At 37.5% G+C, this 18850-nt stretch overlaps 1 protein-coding gene across 3 annotated transcripts in view; it reads right to left on the bottom strand.

Annotated features, from left to right (window-relative positions):
• Positions 1–14739, bottom strand: part of PALLD (palladin, cytoskeletal associated protein) — a 346573-nt gene extending 331834 nt beyond the window's left edge. For 2 of the 3 annotated variants that reach the window (XM_074951117.1, XM_074951118.1), the window contains exons 1-2: positions 14554–14738; positions 10597–11652 (exon numbers count right to left, since the gene is read on the bottom strand). In XM_074951117.1, coding sequence (XP_074807218.1) covers positions 10597–11651 — 1055 coding nt within the window. In that variant the 5' untranslated portion in view covers position 11652; positions 14554–14738. Of the gene's footprint in view, positions 1–10596; positions 11653–14553 lie in introns of all 3 variants that reach the window. The other variant, XM_074951119.1, reaches the window with a different exon arrangement.
• Between the last annotated feature and the right edge of the window lie 4111 nt (positions 14740–18850).

Genomic DNA, 18850 nt, shown 5'->3' with positions numbered 1-18850 from the left:
AACATAGGTTATCAGGCCTTGAAGTTCAGTTCGGCACAATTAAAATGCAAATACATGCACAGCTTTCCAAAATGGCAAATATTTTCAAAAAGCTTCCCTGCGAAGATGTCTCAGGTTTCGCCTACAAGGCAGTTATTTCCCCTAGGCCCCCTTGCTCCTGCTCTGTAACTTTATTTTCTATGATGTACAAATGTTATTACTCAGCTGCTTGCCAGGTAGTAAGCAAGGTGTTCAACTGGTATTTAACTGTTCCTGGGACAAAACTGGAAAAATGAGTACTGCCCTCTCTCAACTTATCTTCCCCTCCCCTTCTGACAAACATAGCCATATAAAACAGAAGGAAACAAACCAAAGCTGCCAATGTATGACCCAAGCTCTCTATAAAGCACTCAGATCATCAGATGAAAGGTACTGCAAAGTATTAATTATTTTTATGGCATCAGCACATACATACACTGCAGGAATGCACGATTACTGTTCCCTGATGTTAAAAGTTAATTTGATTTGAAGCAGTACATTAGGGTTAGCAACTATACAAATATCTCAGTAATGGCCTTGCTGCACAAGGATCTTTAAAACCATCTACTTGCTTTGGCCTGCAGCTAGCTGAAAAAACAACTTTTATGGGTGATTCTACTTGGTAATTACCAGCAAAACTTTAAATGTTCAACACACTGCCTTTTCCCACAGGAAACCAGACTGATGTCAGTTTTAAAGCAACACAGGGTCAGATTGTGCCACTCTTACTCATGTGGAATAGTACCTTACTTAAATGCAGAGTAAGGTGCTATTTAGGGCACATAAGGTTCTCAGTATCTGATCCATAATTAGCATTTGTTGGATATCCAGCTCTTAAGGCAACAGATAAGATACCTTCTTCAGTGATATATAGGTATGTAATCTTTCCTATCTGAAAAGCCCCACATTTATACAATTTTAAGTGTTCACTAGAGCTGGGTGAATTATTCCTCATTAATTAAAAAAAATGGTTAAAAGTCTATACAGAAAAGTGCTCATCTGCTAATTACTCAATTTGTCTATATATGTCAGCTTATGGATTGCTTGTAAACTATTCACCATGACTTCAATCAATTATTCCCTGTTCTTAATTAGCTAGTCATATTTTGTGATTGGTCACCGGATGATGTGGTAATATTTCAGCTGCTTAACTAGATGACTTCCATACCCACAAAGCTTCTAAGATGGCTGCATACAAATCTAATTCAGAGCAGCATGAGTTATGTTCAACACTGTCTCCCCACAAAAATGTCTGTAAAAATGCACTTGTATAAAAATTCACAAGAAGTCAAATACAAGAGTCCACACATGCTGTAAAAACCAGTTCAGGGTTTTTATCTAAGAATGTTTGTAATATTAGAACAATATTTGGCCACTGGCACAGTCTGCTTGTATTACTGGTGCCTGTTCACAGTTTTGTGAGAGGTCTGCTATCAATTCAGGATCTGTGCTCCTTAAAAAGTAAGTTTCTACATGTATGAATGGATATTACAATGCAGTGCTTATGTCACATATGAGATTTTATTTTATTTTAAATACCAACCCTCAGAATAGACAGCAATTATTTGCTTTGACAATTTTGGCACTGTAAGTTAGAAGGAATGTTCTTGTTGATCAAGATTCTGGTTCATGAGTGTGAACACCCTAAACAACACAGTAATAAGTAATAACACAGTGGGTTCAAAAATGCAAGGCTACAGTTTGTTACTGTGTTGCATCCAATTTGGAATTACTGCTGTGCTAGTGTCTGAAATCCTAAAGCAATTATTAGCAACCATTATATTTAAAGTCACAAAAGAGTTTCTATACAACCCACTTTTCACTGTTCATAACTTTTCTGAAGTGTATTTGTGGATTAAAGTTTCCATGCCTAAATGTGTGTATTTTTTAAAAGAATTCCAGGCAGTTGTGCTCAGCCACTTGAGTTATCTGAAGGTTAAAAAAAACAACCCTCCCTCCCCCCACACACACTTATTCATCTTTTGAGGGCAAGCCTTTTGTGCAGAAAAATGAATAAGTGAATGAACTTTGGAAGTTTTAATTTCACATATAAATAGTTTTCACAGAGGTGTTGTACCTTTAGTAGCTTTTGATTTTTAGCGTTTGCCTTCCAGAAGGCTCTTTCGTGGATTTATGGAATCAACAGGTCTACTTGCTGCCTTCTGACTTTGTCTCACACCTCTATAAAGGCTAATAGAATATCACATCATATAGGCATTACGAGATATATGTATGGGTGTCATTCAAGAAGTTGTATAGATTTACTACAAATGTTTAAACTGTGTTTATCAACCCTGCCTAGTTACAAAGTTCTCCCAGGCAAAGGAATACTGATTTACCTTTCTGCCTGGATCTCTTATGTAAATTAGTCAGGATAAGCCAAATACAGTGGAAGCACAGGCAAAACAAGTTAATAGGAGGACGAGTCACCAAACCAGACACAAACAGCACAGCGTCACCAAACCAAAGCACAAAGCAGTGGAGAACGAGGATCTTTTCTGGAGGTACACTTTGAAATGTATCCTTTTGAAGGTTTGTTGGCCTGCAGGAAGGATAAGAAGGGGTTTCTTTTCCCATCACTGAGGGAACAAAAAGGACAGCATTTCTTGCATCCATGAAAGTTGGATCCCGGCCCTGAGGGCTGATGACACAGAGGTTGCTTTAGATGAGAAACTTACCTTAGATAAAGGTCTAAGCATAACTTTTAATAGGCCTTAGTCTTTTAGAAGTGTGTTATACTTATGTTGTATTTGTAACCAATACTGTATCCATTATTCTTAACAGATTCAAGTGAGTATTGAGTGTTTATTAAACTTATTCTCCTTTTACTATAAAGTCATCTCAGGGTATGTCTACGCAGCAAAGAAAAACCTGCGGCTCGCCAACTCAGGCTCATGGGACTTGGGCTGTGGGGCTGTTTTACTGCTGAGTAGACTTCTGGGCTCAGGCACGACCCTGAGCTCCAGGACCCTTCCATCCCACAGAATCTTAGAGCTCGGTCTCCTGCCTGAGCCCAGAAGTCGACACAGCCTGAGCCTCTGTGAACCCAAGTTGGCTGGTACAGGCCAGCTGCAGGTTTCCTTCACTGCACAGCACTCTGATATTAAGAAGAGTGCGCCTTCTTGGTTGAATCAAGTAGGCTTGTGAGTACACTGTCACTTTGGAGGCAATGGACTTGGCGCTTACTGTGAGTGTCCAGTGATAGGAGGCTGGACACTACATGGGGACACTTCTGGGAATTTTTGGAACCGAAGTATACCAAGTGTTAATCTGTGAGACAAAGTAAAGGCTGGCAGAACCCTGAGAAGTTTGCCTGAGGTGGCTAAAAGACTGGGGGACATCTGTCTCCGAGTTTAGCACCAGGAAGTCTCTCTCTCTCACTGAGGTGGGGGTAACACAGTGACCTATGCTTCTGGATGCTTTAAGAAATATCACAAGACCCATGGAGATGATATTTCTTTTACACCACTATCCATGGTACATGTACTAGATGAAAGGGACTAAAGGGGAATCTTTCATCTCTTTAATCCCCCCTGCACTGGCTTGCAGGACTGGCCTCAATCTGACCCAAAGCTACCAAGCTACTTAGTTTTGGTCTAGTTAACACTGCCCTATCAAACTAAATTCTTATAAGAAAGAAAAACAGATTTTCCAGATGGCCTCTAAAACTAATAAAATAAACCCAATTTTCACTGCTATTTAACAGTATTTCTTCTATGCTTGGTCTACTTTAAGTCATTAGAGTATGGGCTGCTCTGCCTCCCCCAAGGTCTTGTCAGCTTTAATTGAATAAACTGAAGTTAATGTTTTCAGTCATCAGCTATGTACATTTGCAAAGAATCCCATTTACTTAGTTTTGTAGTCCAGTTCATTAAAATTAACTTCCATGCTGTCATGAAAACATTTACAGAGGTGCAAGAGGTGCTAAGGTCAGAAGCTTGTAGGGGGCTAGAAAGAACAAGAGACCATGTTTTGAATTTATATGCAAGTGAGCTGTAGCTCACGAAAGCTCATGCTCAAATAAATTGGTTAGTCTCTAAGGTGCCACAAGTACTCCTTTTCTTTTTGCGAATACAGACTAACACGGCTGTTACTCTGAAACCTATGCAAGTAGGCACTCAGATAAATACTAAGTGACACAGAGAGCTGAGTCTTAGTCCTATTTTTACAGTGTAGCTTGTTATTAATAATAATAATTTTAAAACTGCAGCCTTGTAGTAGATAATCACTATTCCAGCTAATGTGCAACATGGATGCAATTAGTTCAGTGAAAATCTGCTGAAGACTTGAGTGGATCCATTCTCATCTGAGAAAGTTTGCCTATGCTCTCAGCCAAGTGCAATATTTACATAGCCACTTTAAAAAAAGTGTCCTTATAAACTTACTGTACAAAGAAAGAGACTCATTTTCTTCACATTCCCTTCAGGAATAGTTTTTAAGAATTAGAGTGGTGATGCATACACTTCGCATCAAGCCCAGAATATTCAAAATACAACTGTACTTGATAATATTATTGTCTATTCTTTGGATTTCTTTTGTAAATAGGAATTAAGATGCTATTTATTTGGGAGTGTTAGCAAGTTTAGGTCTGCATTTTGTAACAGAAGCAGACAAAAAGGGATAACTGTTAAAGAAGTGGATCAAGTAATCTTTAGAATATTCATGATGTAATTAGAAATACATCAGGACAAAGAAACTCGTATTCACAAATAGCTGCTGAACAATAAACTGACTGAGCTGGGATTCCCTGCTAAATCCAATTTAAGACAGCAGTCCTAGGTTTTTTTTTTTAAACAATTGCCCCATTATCTTTGATATTGCCTCTCATAACTTCCATCTTTATGCACCTAACTTGTTTTATTTATGCTGTGATATTTCATAGTAGAACACAAGTTTCTGTATTTTTTTAAAAGGTCGATCAGTGAAAGGTATTAGACAGACAGTCTGCCTGAGGACAGAACTCCTCTTAGCGTGCAGAAAGAATAATGGACCGCAGAAATGCATCATCTGTCAAACAACCCTCAAACATATACCAGAGGAACAAGAAATGGGTGAAATTAGTAGTTCAAGGCAGGGATGCTGAGTGACTTTTAGAGTTTTTGCACATACAAGCTTGTTTCTAGGTCCCTGAACAGACTAAACCACATTTGAACCAGTGACTGGTGTCCAAAGTTATACAGGATACAGTATCCTATTATCAACACTCAGTCCCTGTGAAGGGTCCTTTCCCAATGACACTGAAGGGGCCTGACTCTCCTCACACCAGTTTATCACTAGTGTAACTATTTGTAAAATTTGACCATAAAGTGGGGGGTGGGGGGGTGGAATCAGACATTTTCCTCCAGTGACAATGGGTATTCACACACTGCATCGGTTCCCAGGCACTTATGCACAAATAATATCAACAGACAGTCATGATGCCCATTCAACACCATCTTGGCTCTTAAAAGCAAAGGCGTCTTCCTAACAAGTGAAAGAAGACCACTGCTCTATCCTTAAGCCAAGCAGAGGGGAGCCTGATCTGAACCATCCTGGACACAAGGGAGTGCTGCCTCCCAGCATATTCTTCCCAATCCCACAGAATCCCTAATGTGGGTGTTCAGCACGCATGCTGGGTGGGAAGAGATCTCGTCCAGATCTCTCATCCACCCTAAAATCCACAGGGCATATCAGCACAAATTACTGCTGGCAGAATTTGCATCGCTTGCTCATTGGCATCATGGCAAACCCGCCCCTCCAAAAGCAGCTCCCCAGGCAAGTTGGCTAGGAAAACCCATTTGCCCAAGCACCATTTGGAGAAGTGACAATCACAGCATGCTTTCCAATAAAAAAAGCAGGAGAAGTGATGAAATAATCACATCAGCCATTGAGAATGCTTTTTCAATACATATTAACTTTCTTGTTGCAGCCCAAAGATGCTCAGAATTTCTATAAGAGTGGTGCTCCCTGGGCGTTCAGACACAGAAATACATTATCCCAAATGAGGGGTGAAGTAGGATTTCAGAAGGGAAAAAGAGAACTGCAATACAGGGCACAGAACAGGAAAAAGAGGACAACAGATAACTGGGGGAGACATCGAAATAGGAAAGGGATACTACTCTGATTTCTAAAATTTAACAAAAAGAATTTAACAAGGAGAAAGCAACAGAGGAAAGGAGAATATAAATCAAAGGCAAAACGACAGAAACAAAACAACGCCAAATGATTGAGAAAGGGTAAGAAAGCAAATTAGGAAAAAATGAAAAGAAGTGATGTAACATCCAGAGAAATCTCTCTTTGGACAGGGATATTATTTCATTACATTTATATATAAGCTACCCCATATCTTAATTAGGGATAGGTAAAACAGCCATAACAGTCTACTGTTAATAAACAGATTTTAAACAAATTTTTCGCTTCCTGTAGTGGGCATACTGGTAGGTTAAAAATGGCTACTATAGTTTCTTCCTCTATAATCAGGGTCATAGCAATACACATAAAAGTTCCTGTATTATTATTTATATTTTAATAGCACTATTCATAGTGTAGGTGCAGTACCCACCTATAAGATGACAATGCCTCTGCCCCCAAAACACTTACATACGAGGAGTACTTTGCTACCGCAACAATTTAACAAAAGACAGAACTTGTGGGAGATAATGAAGGAATACAAGTTAGATAACTAGTCCTCTATTTAAACACCCTCCCTTTCCTTAGGGCTTTAGCTTTGGCATAACCCTGACTAAAGGAATGCCTATTCAGATAAAAAAAAATTACAAAGAGGATTGTGTAGAAGTATAGACACATGTAACAACAATACAAGTGCAGAAGTCTGGAGTAATAGTGCTAATGGCTAAATCCTTGAACACAGCAAAACCAAAACATCAATACAGGGTATTTTAAGAATATTTCTCTGTATATAAAAGAAAAGTTACATAATTCAAGAGAATTGTTACCTACCTCATAGCTCTAACAACAGACAGGTATTTATAATCATATGGTGAAGTAGATTGTATTTTAAGTAATTTCTCTTAAGCCAATGAACTACATTTTATATGCTATTTCCTAGTAAAAACACTATGATATTAGAAGTAAAAAAAATTTACATATTTTAGACACCAAATATACTATACTAACAGGCTCTAGGAAGACAGGGGAGCATTAAGGTTAATTTTAGCAGAAAAGTTCTTTCTTAAAAAAAGAAAAAAATCTGAGTAAATCTATGGCAGTTACAGCAATAGTAAGATATGTGTATATGAAAAAAAACTTTGCTATAATTTCAGCATCAGTAACAAACTTTCTGGGGTTTTAAAAGACATAACTGAAAAAGTGGGAGCACCACTGTTTTAGGGGATATTATACTATTGGTGTTGCTGCCTTTCACATGAGATATAAAACCAAGATTCTGAACACTCTTAGTCACTAAAGATTGATAGCACTTACCATACAAATATTACTGTTTGGCCCTGGTGTTATGGCCAAATTTCTGTTTAGTGGGCATCTTTCGTTTCATATAGTTGGCATACTTAGTTTTTATGGGTATGAACATTTTCACTGGTTCTACCATTATTCCCCCTAATGTTCAAGATTTTGGAAATAAGGGTGTCCAAAGTGAGGCTTCACCAATCCATATATTTAGGTCGCAAATAAGTGACCTGGTTTTCAAAGGTAACACATACCCAGAAATTCCCATTGAATGTGATCAGCAGGATGTGTAGCACTTTAGAAAATCAGGCCACTTATTTAGGTACTTAAATATGGACTAGGAAGACTAACTTCATTTATCATCCATTTATAAAAATCTGGGCCTATATACATTATATTTTCTCTCACACACAGGTGCAGAAATATCTCTGAAAATGGTACAAACATTTTAAGTGCAGTGATTGCATGTTTTGCCTACTCCAATTTACTTCTGCAATTTCATCTGGATACATTATTTTTTCCTTCCTGTGTTGAACTACTGTGTGATGTTGTTATGGGCTGTTACACAGTTCCATCCTGAAGATGGCTGATTTTCAGTGTTGGAGGGAGGAAGAATGGTGATGAAGTGATTCTTATGTGCACAATGTACAGTTCTTTGGAAGCCTTCTTAATGAACCAGGCTATGCTAATGTTAGATAGTCTTACAGTATAATAGTTGTGATTTCTCTTAAAATAGAGACTTAAAATACAACTTGTGATTTGTTTTAATAAATAAAAACCTGGACAAGATTTGGAGATGGACTCTGGGTCTAGGTCTAAACTTCCACATAGTCTGAGAGGGTTCAAATCTTTGCTGTCACCTGTATCTAACAACAAATTCTTAATAACTGACTGCATAATAGTACCACTTTCATGGTTCATCCTGAAATGTATTTGTTAACTAAATAAATATATTGAAACTGCTTTATACTGCCCCCTGGTGTTATTCACTAAAGAGAAATTTTGTTAAAAATTCTCATTGCCTGACTTGTGATAGAGTGACCTCTTCAGTAAAGTGGATAAGATTACAATAAGCCCCAGTGAAGAATTTTATTGGCATCGAAAATAAACTGTTATTGCAAGGTGGGGCACATTTTCTGAATCTTCCCCCCATCTCAAATCACCATTCCATTCACATTAAAGGAAAAAGCCACTGTTTCTATGAGATTCCCACAAAGGAGCATGATTTAGTTTCTCATAAGCACCTCATACACCCTAGTCCAGGAACTGTGCTGACAAACATTTTTTTGGCATCTCTTCTATTGTTGCTGAATGAAAAGTAACAAAGAAATATCACCAGTCAAGGATATAACCACATAAAAAAACAATTGGGGGTAGACCAGATTGTAAGTTAATGAGTACTGCGATATTAAAGGAATTAAAAAAAGAAAGTCACTTCAGTTAAAGTGAAGAACTTGTAGTTTCTTTGCACACACACCGACTGGATGAATTTAATAGTAATGCAAAAATACTATGAAAGCATCTTAGGTTTTTGCACACATCTTTCCATTGCTGTGGGTTTTTCATGGATGACTCCACAGCTGTGGGTCAGAGTAACTATAAGACTGACACCTCTTTGTTCTGCTAGACAAAATAACAGCAATGAGATACTGTAATGTTGATATAATGATGTACTTCACTTTCATAATATTGCATCCTCATTGAGGATTTATAATATCATATACAGCATTTCACTTTTAGGTCACTGGTTTGATTCCAATTCTGCTCAGCAGTTATCTAAAGTTATTACCAATTGATGATTATATGCTATATGCATTAAGTGCACTTAGAATATTTCTAGCCTTTTCAGATATTTTACTGGTATGAGAAAGATTCTATATATATATTATAGGTTATAATCTTTGGATAAGTACCCATAGCATAGGGTAGGTGCCTATACTTATATTTTATAATTCTGAAGTGTTTGGCTAGAACTGGTAAAAATAGTCAACTCAGTAGAAACGTTCAGTGTATCTGTATGACCTATTTCACTCTTGTACATTAATGTAGTATAGAACTTAACTATCAGTTCTTTCTAATCAAGCCAAAATAAATCAATTAAAGACTAAGCTTGTTTTCTGGTGTCAAACGTTTTCACATTCCCTTCCATATTAAGGTCTGCTATTTTTAGACTATTCATTCTCACTTGCTTTTCAATTTAAGGAAGTACAGCTGCTTTGAAATACTTTAATGAATAATTGTGTTAAAATCATGTCGAAAACATGTTGCTTTGCAAAATAATTGCTTTGATCTGTCAGTTTTTTTTCTTGTTAAAGATGCTTAAGAAAATATCTGATTTAAGTTCTGACTCAAAGACAAAATATTGGCAGACACCTTTCCAGGAAATGCCCAGGTCTGCAAGTTGCAATTGCCCTCAACTTGCATTGGCTTCAAAAGGATTTGAAAGCTCTCAGTACCTTTCAGATGTTGCTTAGTTCCCTTAATAATTGTGTTTATAGCTTTTAGAAATGTAAAATTTAGAACGCTCATAATAATAGCTAACAGCTATGATTTAACAATTAAGAACATTGTGAAAATTGTTATTACAGTAGATATTTCAGTATGCCCACCAAGCAAAATAATATAGGCTCAAAATTCCAATGACATACTGGAGGAAATGTTTTGATACAGGGACCATCTTGATATCTTTTGAGAATGTCTCAACCTGAAAGACTTCTGGCTGGAGGTGAGAAAATTATCAGAAAGTTTTTTCAGGTTATTTATCCAATGTTCTGACTGATTGAGAGAAATGCAATATATACACTTATTACAGTCTTTGTGACTAAAGCATTTAAGGACCAGATTGTGAACCCCTTTACTCACTAGTCTCATAGGTAATCCTGTTGAAGCCAGTTTTGGGCCTGGTTCTGTCACCCTTACTTGGACTGAGTAGAACATTATTCTGCAAGTAGAAGTCAATGGAAATATTTGTGGAGTAAGGAACCACCAAGGTAATGGTGGTAGAATCTGTCACTTCATGTATTTATTAGTAAAACCACTTGGCTGTCAGCATGCACTGTTAGAATTTTCTTGTTCATTACCCATGAGCAGGTCCTTGGTGATACCCTTCCACAAAAGTAAAATTAGAATATATCAGCCATTGCCTGTGACCATTTTAAACTGCCATGCACCTACCTGACATGAGGTGTTGGGTTTCCAGCCACTCTGCACTCCAGCAGCACCTTGCTTCCTTCAGCCACTTCCTGGCTCCTGAGTTTCTGGGTAAATCGAGGAGCTGAAGACTGATAGCTACTCGGATTGGTGAGCTCATGGTGGAAGGCAGTTCCACTTTCTTGAATGACATTCTGCCTGTCAGGGAAGGGCTCTCCATTGTGGTGAGTCTCAGGTAACTTTGCTTCAGGTTTGGTCTCTGGATATGCTTTGACAGGGCTCTGATTCACTGAAGCATTTATCATGGCTGACTGTTTCTTTTTAGGAGACAGGTATCCACTGTCTGGAGAAGAGGAGTCCCCACTGGGACTCCTGCCTCTTGCCTTTGCTGCTTCTCTAAATATGGAAGAAAGTTCTTCAATGAACATGGCAGCCTTGTCACACAGCTTGTTCCTGAAAGGAGCATCTCCCTGGGACATTGATTTGGATTTTGGGCTTGTCTTTTGCGTATTTGGACTACATCTCTCTGCATTTCTTAGACTCCGAATAAAGCTGGGGCTAGCTGTTAGTGAGGGCGAGATGCTGCCTTGCCTCCCAGGGACAGTGCAAATGCTGCTTGCTGCCTGAGGGGACATGGGTGGTTGCTGTTTCTCTTGCTCTGGGAGAGTTTGAGCTGTGCTGAATAGTGAATTTGGGCTGCTCACCTGAAGCCTCCCCAAAACATCTTGTTCATGGTCTTTGGCCTTCCTAGAAGAAGCATATTCTGATGAGTTTGGAGAAGTGTTGAAATGATGAGTGAACTCCTGTTCTACATTCTGATTCTCCTTCACTGAATTAGCAATAGCTTCTCTGGCAAGGTCAAGGCTTTTACTTATCTCCTCCTTGCTGAGAAATGCAGATAGCTCATTTGAAACCTCTCCATCCTGTATGCCTGATAGGGAATCATAAAAAAAGTCATGAAAGGAGGAAGCCTCTGACATGTTTTCAGAGTAACCCTCGTGGGCTCTTTTCTCTGCTGAGTAAGCCTGCTTCAGCATTAAGGGTAGAGACACCACCTGCTCACGCCTTCTGTCTTGCATGCTGGAAGAAAATGCACATAAGGAGTGTGACAATAAAACAAACACTTTTGTCATATAACTGTAGATTCATTATTTACAAATGACAGGATACAAAAGCAGGCATGAAAAAGTCAAATCCTAATGATGTAAGAATTATTTGTAGCACGATCATTCACTTTGAGTTAGAATAGGCCCGACTGACACTGAGCAAGAGCAGGCTAGTTATAAAGTAAGTGTTTCAGGAGTGGGTCCTCTACATGCAGTCCTGTTATGAATTTGTAAGGGTTTTGTTTTGTTTTTCCCCTGCATGTTGGCTAGCACAATCTCATCTCCTCCAAATGATTTTCAGTGATTTATTGGTTCCTATTAATCTTACCCATTCTATTATTATATGTTTAGGTTCATGATCATTTCCATGATGTACCTGCATTTCTCTCCCCACAAAATTGCCTTCAAAATCATAACATATTGCGACATTAAATCACAATACGAGATCATTGAAATGATTTAAGCAAATTATTAGTATTAGTATTATTAAAATCTGAATGAATGGGGTCCCTAGAATTCCATTGATTAGAATTGCCATGCTTTCTCCTGGTCAATAATATAAAATTATTATTAATTATGTTATTTATGATCTTCTAGTTGTTAATATTTCATTTCCTTCACTGCTGTTGGAACATGCATGTTCCTTGGTAGCATTATTATATACAGTGATAATTTAAATTAATAGAATATCAGACTACCATAAACTATAAATACTGTAAAGCAACATTGAAGGGAGTGTGATGCATACATCTTGCAAGTCATTTTGTATTAAGCAGCTTCTGCACAAAGCTAAAATTGTCTATAACCCCCCTCAGTTTTTCTACAGCATTTTTAAGCATCTCATTCCTTTCTTGTTCTGTGGTGGCAGAATAAACCCCGTTCCCCAAATGGAATGATATGCAAGAAGTTCCATGAGTTGAAGCTTGTTTGGTTTCCTGGATGCTACATCGGTGACAACTTGGCTCCAAAAATGATAACTGCTTCTTCTGAATATTAATTCAGCTGAACAACAGTGATTTAAATATCCCTGATTGTCATGACCATATATTTCTCATTTCCATGGGAGTTTAATTTCTTGTAACTAGATTGCTTAAAAGTTTCCATGTTCACAGTATGCCCTATTCCATTTCCTCAGTGCTAGCTGGCTTGATAGTCATGAGATGCACTCTGATGTATTTTACACTGGCTCATGAACACTCCAATTACTTCTAGTTACTTCACTGAGGCTTACTCAGCAGATAATCATTAGCTGATTGACTGATTGAATTCTTGGACTAGTATATGCCTTTCTTGATATCTCTTTTTTCTGTGTGCTCTGCCAGTGGATTACAACCAAGCACATACAAGTACAGGGAAGCTAAAGAGTTTGTTTTATGGTTCAACATTTGAAGCATAGTTTTATAGAGTAGGTTGATAGGGATAGTCCTTGCTTTAATTAGGTTGTCTCTTTCCCTTTATTCCCATTTACAGGGGAACAAATCTAGCAATCATGCCAATATATTGTCAACAAAATCTAAAAAAGTATGTACAACGTAACTGGCTACAATTTAGCAATTTTAGAAAATGAACCCAACCTGATCTAGACGCTCAGCTGTTACGGCAGCTGGATGAATGCCAGGGAATCAAGAGTCAAATCTGGAGAATTTGTGTCTCTGGAATACTTAGTAATTTTTTTAAACTTCATATTCAAATGAATAAATATGCTACTGTGTATGGATAATGTATTGCTTTAAGTCATATTGTGCATCACAAGCATATCTTTACACAAATCTGATTCACACTGTTTCTTCTTCATACTATAGCTTATATCTCAATGTGAAATGTTACAAAATAAGTTAAACTGTCCTGACTTTCACCCTATGCTATTCTGTTGTCTCACTGGGATATGGCTCAGGGCAGAATTTGGCTCTTTGCTGCTCAGCATAACAGAGAATGGTTAGTTTCTAGTAAAATGAATATATTGTGAACACATGCTACAATTATTTGAGCTTATATCATTATGTATCTTATTAGATAAAAACAGTGGTTTACAGATGACTGAAAGTCATAATTTTCAAAGTATGATGCCTAAAGTTAGGCATCTAAATCCATATTGAGGTATCTAAATAATTGGCTAGATTTTCAGAGGTTTAAGTCACAGCTAAATGAAGTTAAAATAACACTAACCCTATCAAATAGCACATAAGATCATAATTAGAAATATCTAATTCTATTTCTAGCATCTATTGGTTATACAACAGAATATTTATAATGGTGCTTTGCACTTCTATCTAATGAGTGTATTCACCATTATTAATGCACTGTATTGTTTTAAAGACAACATGGAAAATAAAAATTTTGCATATATATTATTTGGAATGTTTAACTTTACGGAAAATATATTATGCACAAATTATTTCCATGGTACAATTTGATATTTATCTTGTCATATAAAATCACAGATACTATACCCATTAACATGGTAAAATAATTAATTAAAAATCTATTATATTACAGTGGCAATAATTTTTACACTTTTAGAAAATACATGAATAATTCATCAGTTTTAAAGCATTAAATGAATAAATAGTAAGGTACAGAGTACCATGGAAAATAATTTTACAGATCTCATTTTCTCATTGTAATGAAAAGAGAAATACTAAGGAAAAATACAAACATCTTTAAAATTTGTGAAAATTGTGTTAAGAAAAATCACAGATTAAAAAAATCAAAATAAAATCAAGCCCACTCAAATGAGTAACAGAGTTTAAGGGAAATTTCTAATGGTGTTTCAAAAACCAATAAATACTTATTTTGCTATGGATTTTGAAGCCCTGGGCTATTATTCCCTGAGAATAATTAATTGAATTCACAAAACAAACAAAAAATTACAGACCTTATATTTGTTAGGCCAGTTTGAAGAGTCTCACATATAATTAATTTCAGGAAAGGCTGCTTTTTTCTTCTTCGCTTAAGAAAGCTGAAAGTTGCTTTAACTATTCAAAAATGATTGCTTGGTCCTGAGTAAGCATCGAGGCGACTGTGGCCTATGAATTACATCTGTCCTCTGTGACTATGTATTCTTACCGCACTCATCTATATTTGGTAACTGAACTCATATTTCAGCAGACTGCCACTATCTGGAATTCCAGCAGAAGGGACGTTAGCCCTGGAAGCCACAACAAGTTCTGTGTACTTGGTGCTTAGAAACTCAAGGAAATTAATGTTGAAATGTTCCATTTTTGTTGTATTCTAGAAAGGATTTCAGTCTGTTTTACATTATTCAGGAATTATAAAATCCAACACTTGTTCACAATCAAAGTGTCTCCATTCACCAGAAATAGAAAGTACAGTCTGTGATTTGATTTACAGGGTTGTTTTTTTTTTTTTTAAAGTTCCTTATAAGGAGTTTCATCTTAACATTTGTTTTTTATTTTTACCACATTAAATTAAAAAAAAGGTTTTGTATTAAAATAGTTGTAAATTAGTCAATATATGTTATAGAGATACATATGAAAACAAAATATTCTAACAAGAAAAATATTATACTGAATTTAGATATGTGATTAGAAATAAGTTGTTGGTGGAAGATAAATGTCCATTTCAAGACTGGCAATATATCTTACTACTAATAATGTGGCCCTATCATCAGAAGACAAACCAATTTACTATTGTAATAGTTATCACTCAGAAACGATACTGATGAAAATCTCATACATTTACCAACAAACGAAACAAGTTGCACAATGAAAATATAGTTGATAGATATAGCATTATATTGCTCTGTAGTGTGCTAAATGATCACAGTTCCACGTTCTCATACTGACCTTGCCCAGGAAGACGTTTTGTCCGATTACAGACTTTAGTGAAAATTTTATCTGAGTTTTCTGTCAAAAAATGCACCTGTAACTTTCTAACATTCATATACTTCATTTTTATTTTGGTTAATTTGGTATGTTTCTTTTTATCTTCATATCTACAACCCATTTCTTTTAACTAGAGATGCAGTATATGAAGTAATATCTATCAGTGGATTCACTGAGATTTTCTCCAGTAGTTTGAAGTGTTGTGGTAGCTGTATTGGTCCCAGAATATTGGAGAGACAAGGTAGATGAGGTAATCTTTTATTGGGCCAACCTCTGCTGGTGAAAGACACAAGCTTTTGAGCTTACACAACTCTGTGTAAACTTGAAAACTTGTCTCTTTCACCAACAAAAATTGATCGAAGGAAAGAAATTACCTCACCCACCTTGTCTCTCTCATCTTGTTGAAGCCAATGGCACTGCTCATGTGCATAAAGGTAAGCACATGTATAGGCGATTGCAGGATTGGAGCCAAGACTTGCAAACTGTAGGTCCAATACAAAGGTCCAATCCTGCAACCACTTATCACCACGTGCAATGCTTACCCATCACATTACTTAAAAACTGGGTTCTGTATTTAACATGAACAAGTGCTATAGCAGAGCTATTTCATTTTGAAAAAGCATACTGGGCTATCGATTCCTTTTTAAAAAGTAGGTGCAGTCTTTCCCTCACTTTATCTCTCTCCCCCGTTTCGAATTTACATTGATCATACCATAAATGCAACAGTGCTTGAATCCATTTACAGCTCTGTTAAGATGTAAGATTTTCACCTCATCTACACTATAACTTTTAATCGAGTTTTTAACTAGTTAGTGGCATGGCTGGCTCTAAACATGGTCTGCGTCCATATATAATAATTAATTCGAAACCAAAAAACTTCAAGTTCCATTAGTTAAGGTGCAGCGGTTCTCAAACTGTGGGTTGGGACCCCAAATGGGGTCACCAGGGCTGGAGCTAGACTTGCTGGGGCCCGGGGCCAAAGCCTCAGCCCCACCACCCAAAGCCAAAGCCAAAGCCTGAGCCCCATTGCCCGGGGCTGAGGATGTCAGCTCTGGGAGGCAGGGCTTAGGTTACAGGCCACCCCTTCCTGGGGCTAAAGCCCTTGGGCTTTGGCCCCCCTGCCCGGGGTGATGAGGCTTGGGCTTTGGCCCCCTGCCTGGGGCAGCAGGGCTCAGGTGGGCTCAGGCTTTGGTCCCTCCTCCTAGGGTCATGTAGTAATTTTTGTTGTCAGGTGGGGGTCACAGTGCAATGAAGTTTGAGAACCCTTAATCAATAAACAAAAGCATAGAAAATAAAGCTAAGGAATAAAAAGAATTAAATGTTGAAAGTTGAGTACTCTCAAATTAGGAAATGACAGAATGAACACTGCTCATTCAGTCTTAATTTTCTCCCCTTCTGTGGTATGCATTATGGTACAATCTCTAGTTACATGATCCATTATTTATTATTAATTATTATTATTATCACACAGGATACCTAGCTCATTCAAAGCAGAGGACAAATGTGCTCTGAGGATGAATTGGGACTCTGTAGTGAAGGACTCTGTTGTCTGCTTCATTTGTTGCAGAAGCTGGAAGATTTGTAGTGAAGGAGGCAGGAGTCTGCAGGAAGAGAAAGGATGGTCTTGTCATTAGGGCAGTTGAATACCACCATTAAGTCTAGGATTCGGCCACTGCCACTGAGTTCTTATGTGAGGCTGGGCAAGTCATTTACACCAAACTTTTCACAGATAGACACTTCTGCATGTAATTAAAGACTGTATGAAAAAGCATTCATACAAGGAGGCTGAATTAAGCTTGTCTGGGCAACTTGAGAATGCATGACTTTGCAACCTTTCAATCCTTAACTTTGTATTTCCTAGTTTTTACAGTTTCATTCATTGATGAGAGCAAGCTTGACTAAGGTTAAACCAAGTTTCCTGTTTATGGATTTCCTTAGTTTTTTTAATAGAAAGAAAATATTTTCTATATCTATGCCCATTTAAAGAATAAAGGACTTACACAATTCTGGTCTTCAGTGTATTTTTTGCCATTGTTTATCTTTGTGATGCTCCATATTTCACCACTCACTGCCGTGTTGACCAATATGTTGAAAGTTAATAAATTAAAGTGCCATCAAATGAAACACATTTGGTTTTTTTAATGCAACTTTGTTTCCCCGCAACTTATAAATGACACTGTTTTTAACTGTGTAACAACACTAAGTAGGGACTTATAGCTAAAATTCCCTGCCTATTTAAAAGGTAAATTCAGAAAGTCATTCCCCTCCCATTTGTAAGCAGAACTTACAAAATGCCACCTCCTTGTCATGTAAATTGTTTCTTATTTCCATGTAACCCTTTTTGAGGACAGTAATAATTATCCTTTGAAAAGAAACAGTGTCATTTACCCCAGTACAAACCTAAAGGCGCATCGCAGGAGCTTATCCAAACCCAGTCAGCTTTCTATCTACCCTTCTCTGTGAGAATGTTCCAGTACCTGAAGGAAATCAATAATCAAAGGCAGCTGTTGCCATGACAACCAGGGCACTCTCCTCAAGTATGAAATGGAACTGGAGGGGGAGGGAGTGATAAGTGGCTGACTATTTCTGATGTCACAATGTCACTGCTCAGGCAGCAGCAGTAGCCAGTGAATGGTGGGCAGGCGGGGGGGGGGGGTGGGAGTGGGAGAGAGAATCAAGCTTTTCCAGTGTTCCAGTTTTCTCAAATTTCCTAAAAACCCAACATACAAACACAAACTACGTATGGGGGATCATTCCACACATGTTAATCAGTGGCTGAAATCTGATTCAAATTTCCCATGGCATGTTTACAAAAGAGGGTTCCTAACACAGGTGACGCACTGAGGTACAGACTCTGTAAAACAGAAAATTATTTTGCAACCTTAACTATGGTCTCTTTAGGCAAGACCATAATAGTGTTGTTGCCTCTATGCTCAGTGGCAGCAGAGGATGGGACCTTACAGGTCAGCTTTTCATTGGAGGAGAAATCAATGACATGGAATCTGAGTATATTCTCAGTGCAACTGGTTTATTTTACACATACAGTCCAGTCCTTGAACTGAGGAGGTCACAAGCAGCACAAAGGCCAGCCCCTCTTTCAAGTATCTCAGCCCAAATACCAGTGCTTGAACTCTAAAAACAACCCCACCTCAAGAATTTATTCTAGTTAGTGAGATTAAGGCAGAGAGTAAACTCCTTTGCTGCTCACTATAGATCTCCCTAAAGACTCTGCATCACAAAACTTATAACATGGCCTTTTCTTCCAAGACTAAAAACTTGCTCTCATGCTAAGAAAAAAGAGCTTCTAACCTAAATTTATCAGTACCA

Source organism: Natator depressus, chromosome 4, assembly GCF_965152275.1.
Source record: "Natator depressus isolate rNatDep1 chromosome 4, rNatDep2.hap1, whole genome shotgun sequence".
Lineage (NCBI taxonomy): Eukaryota > Metazoa > Chordata > Testudines > Cheloniidae > Natator > Natator depressus.
This window is presented reverse-complemented; position numbering and strand designations above follow the sequence as displayed.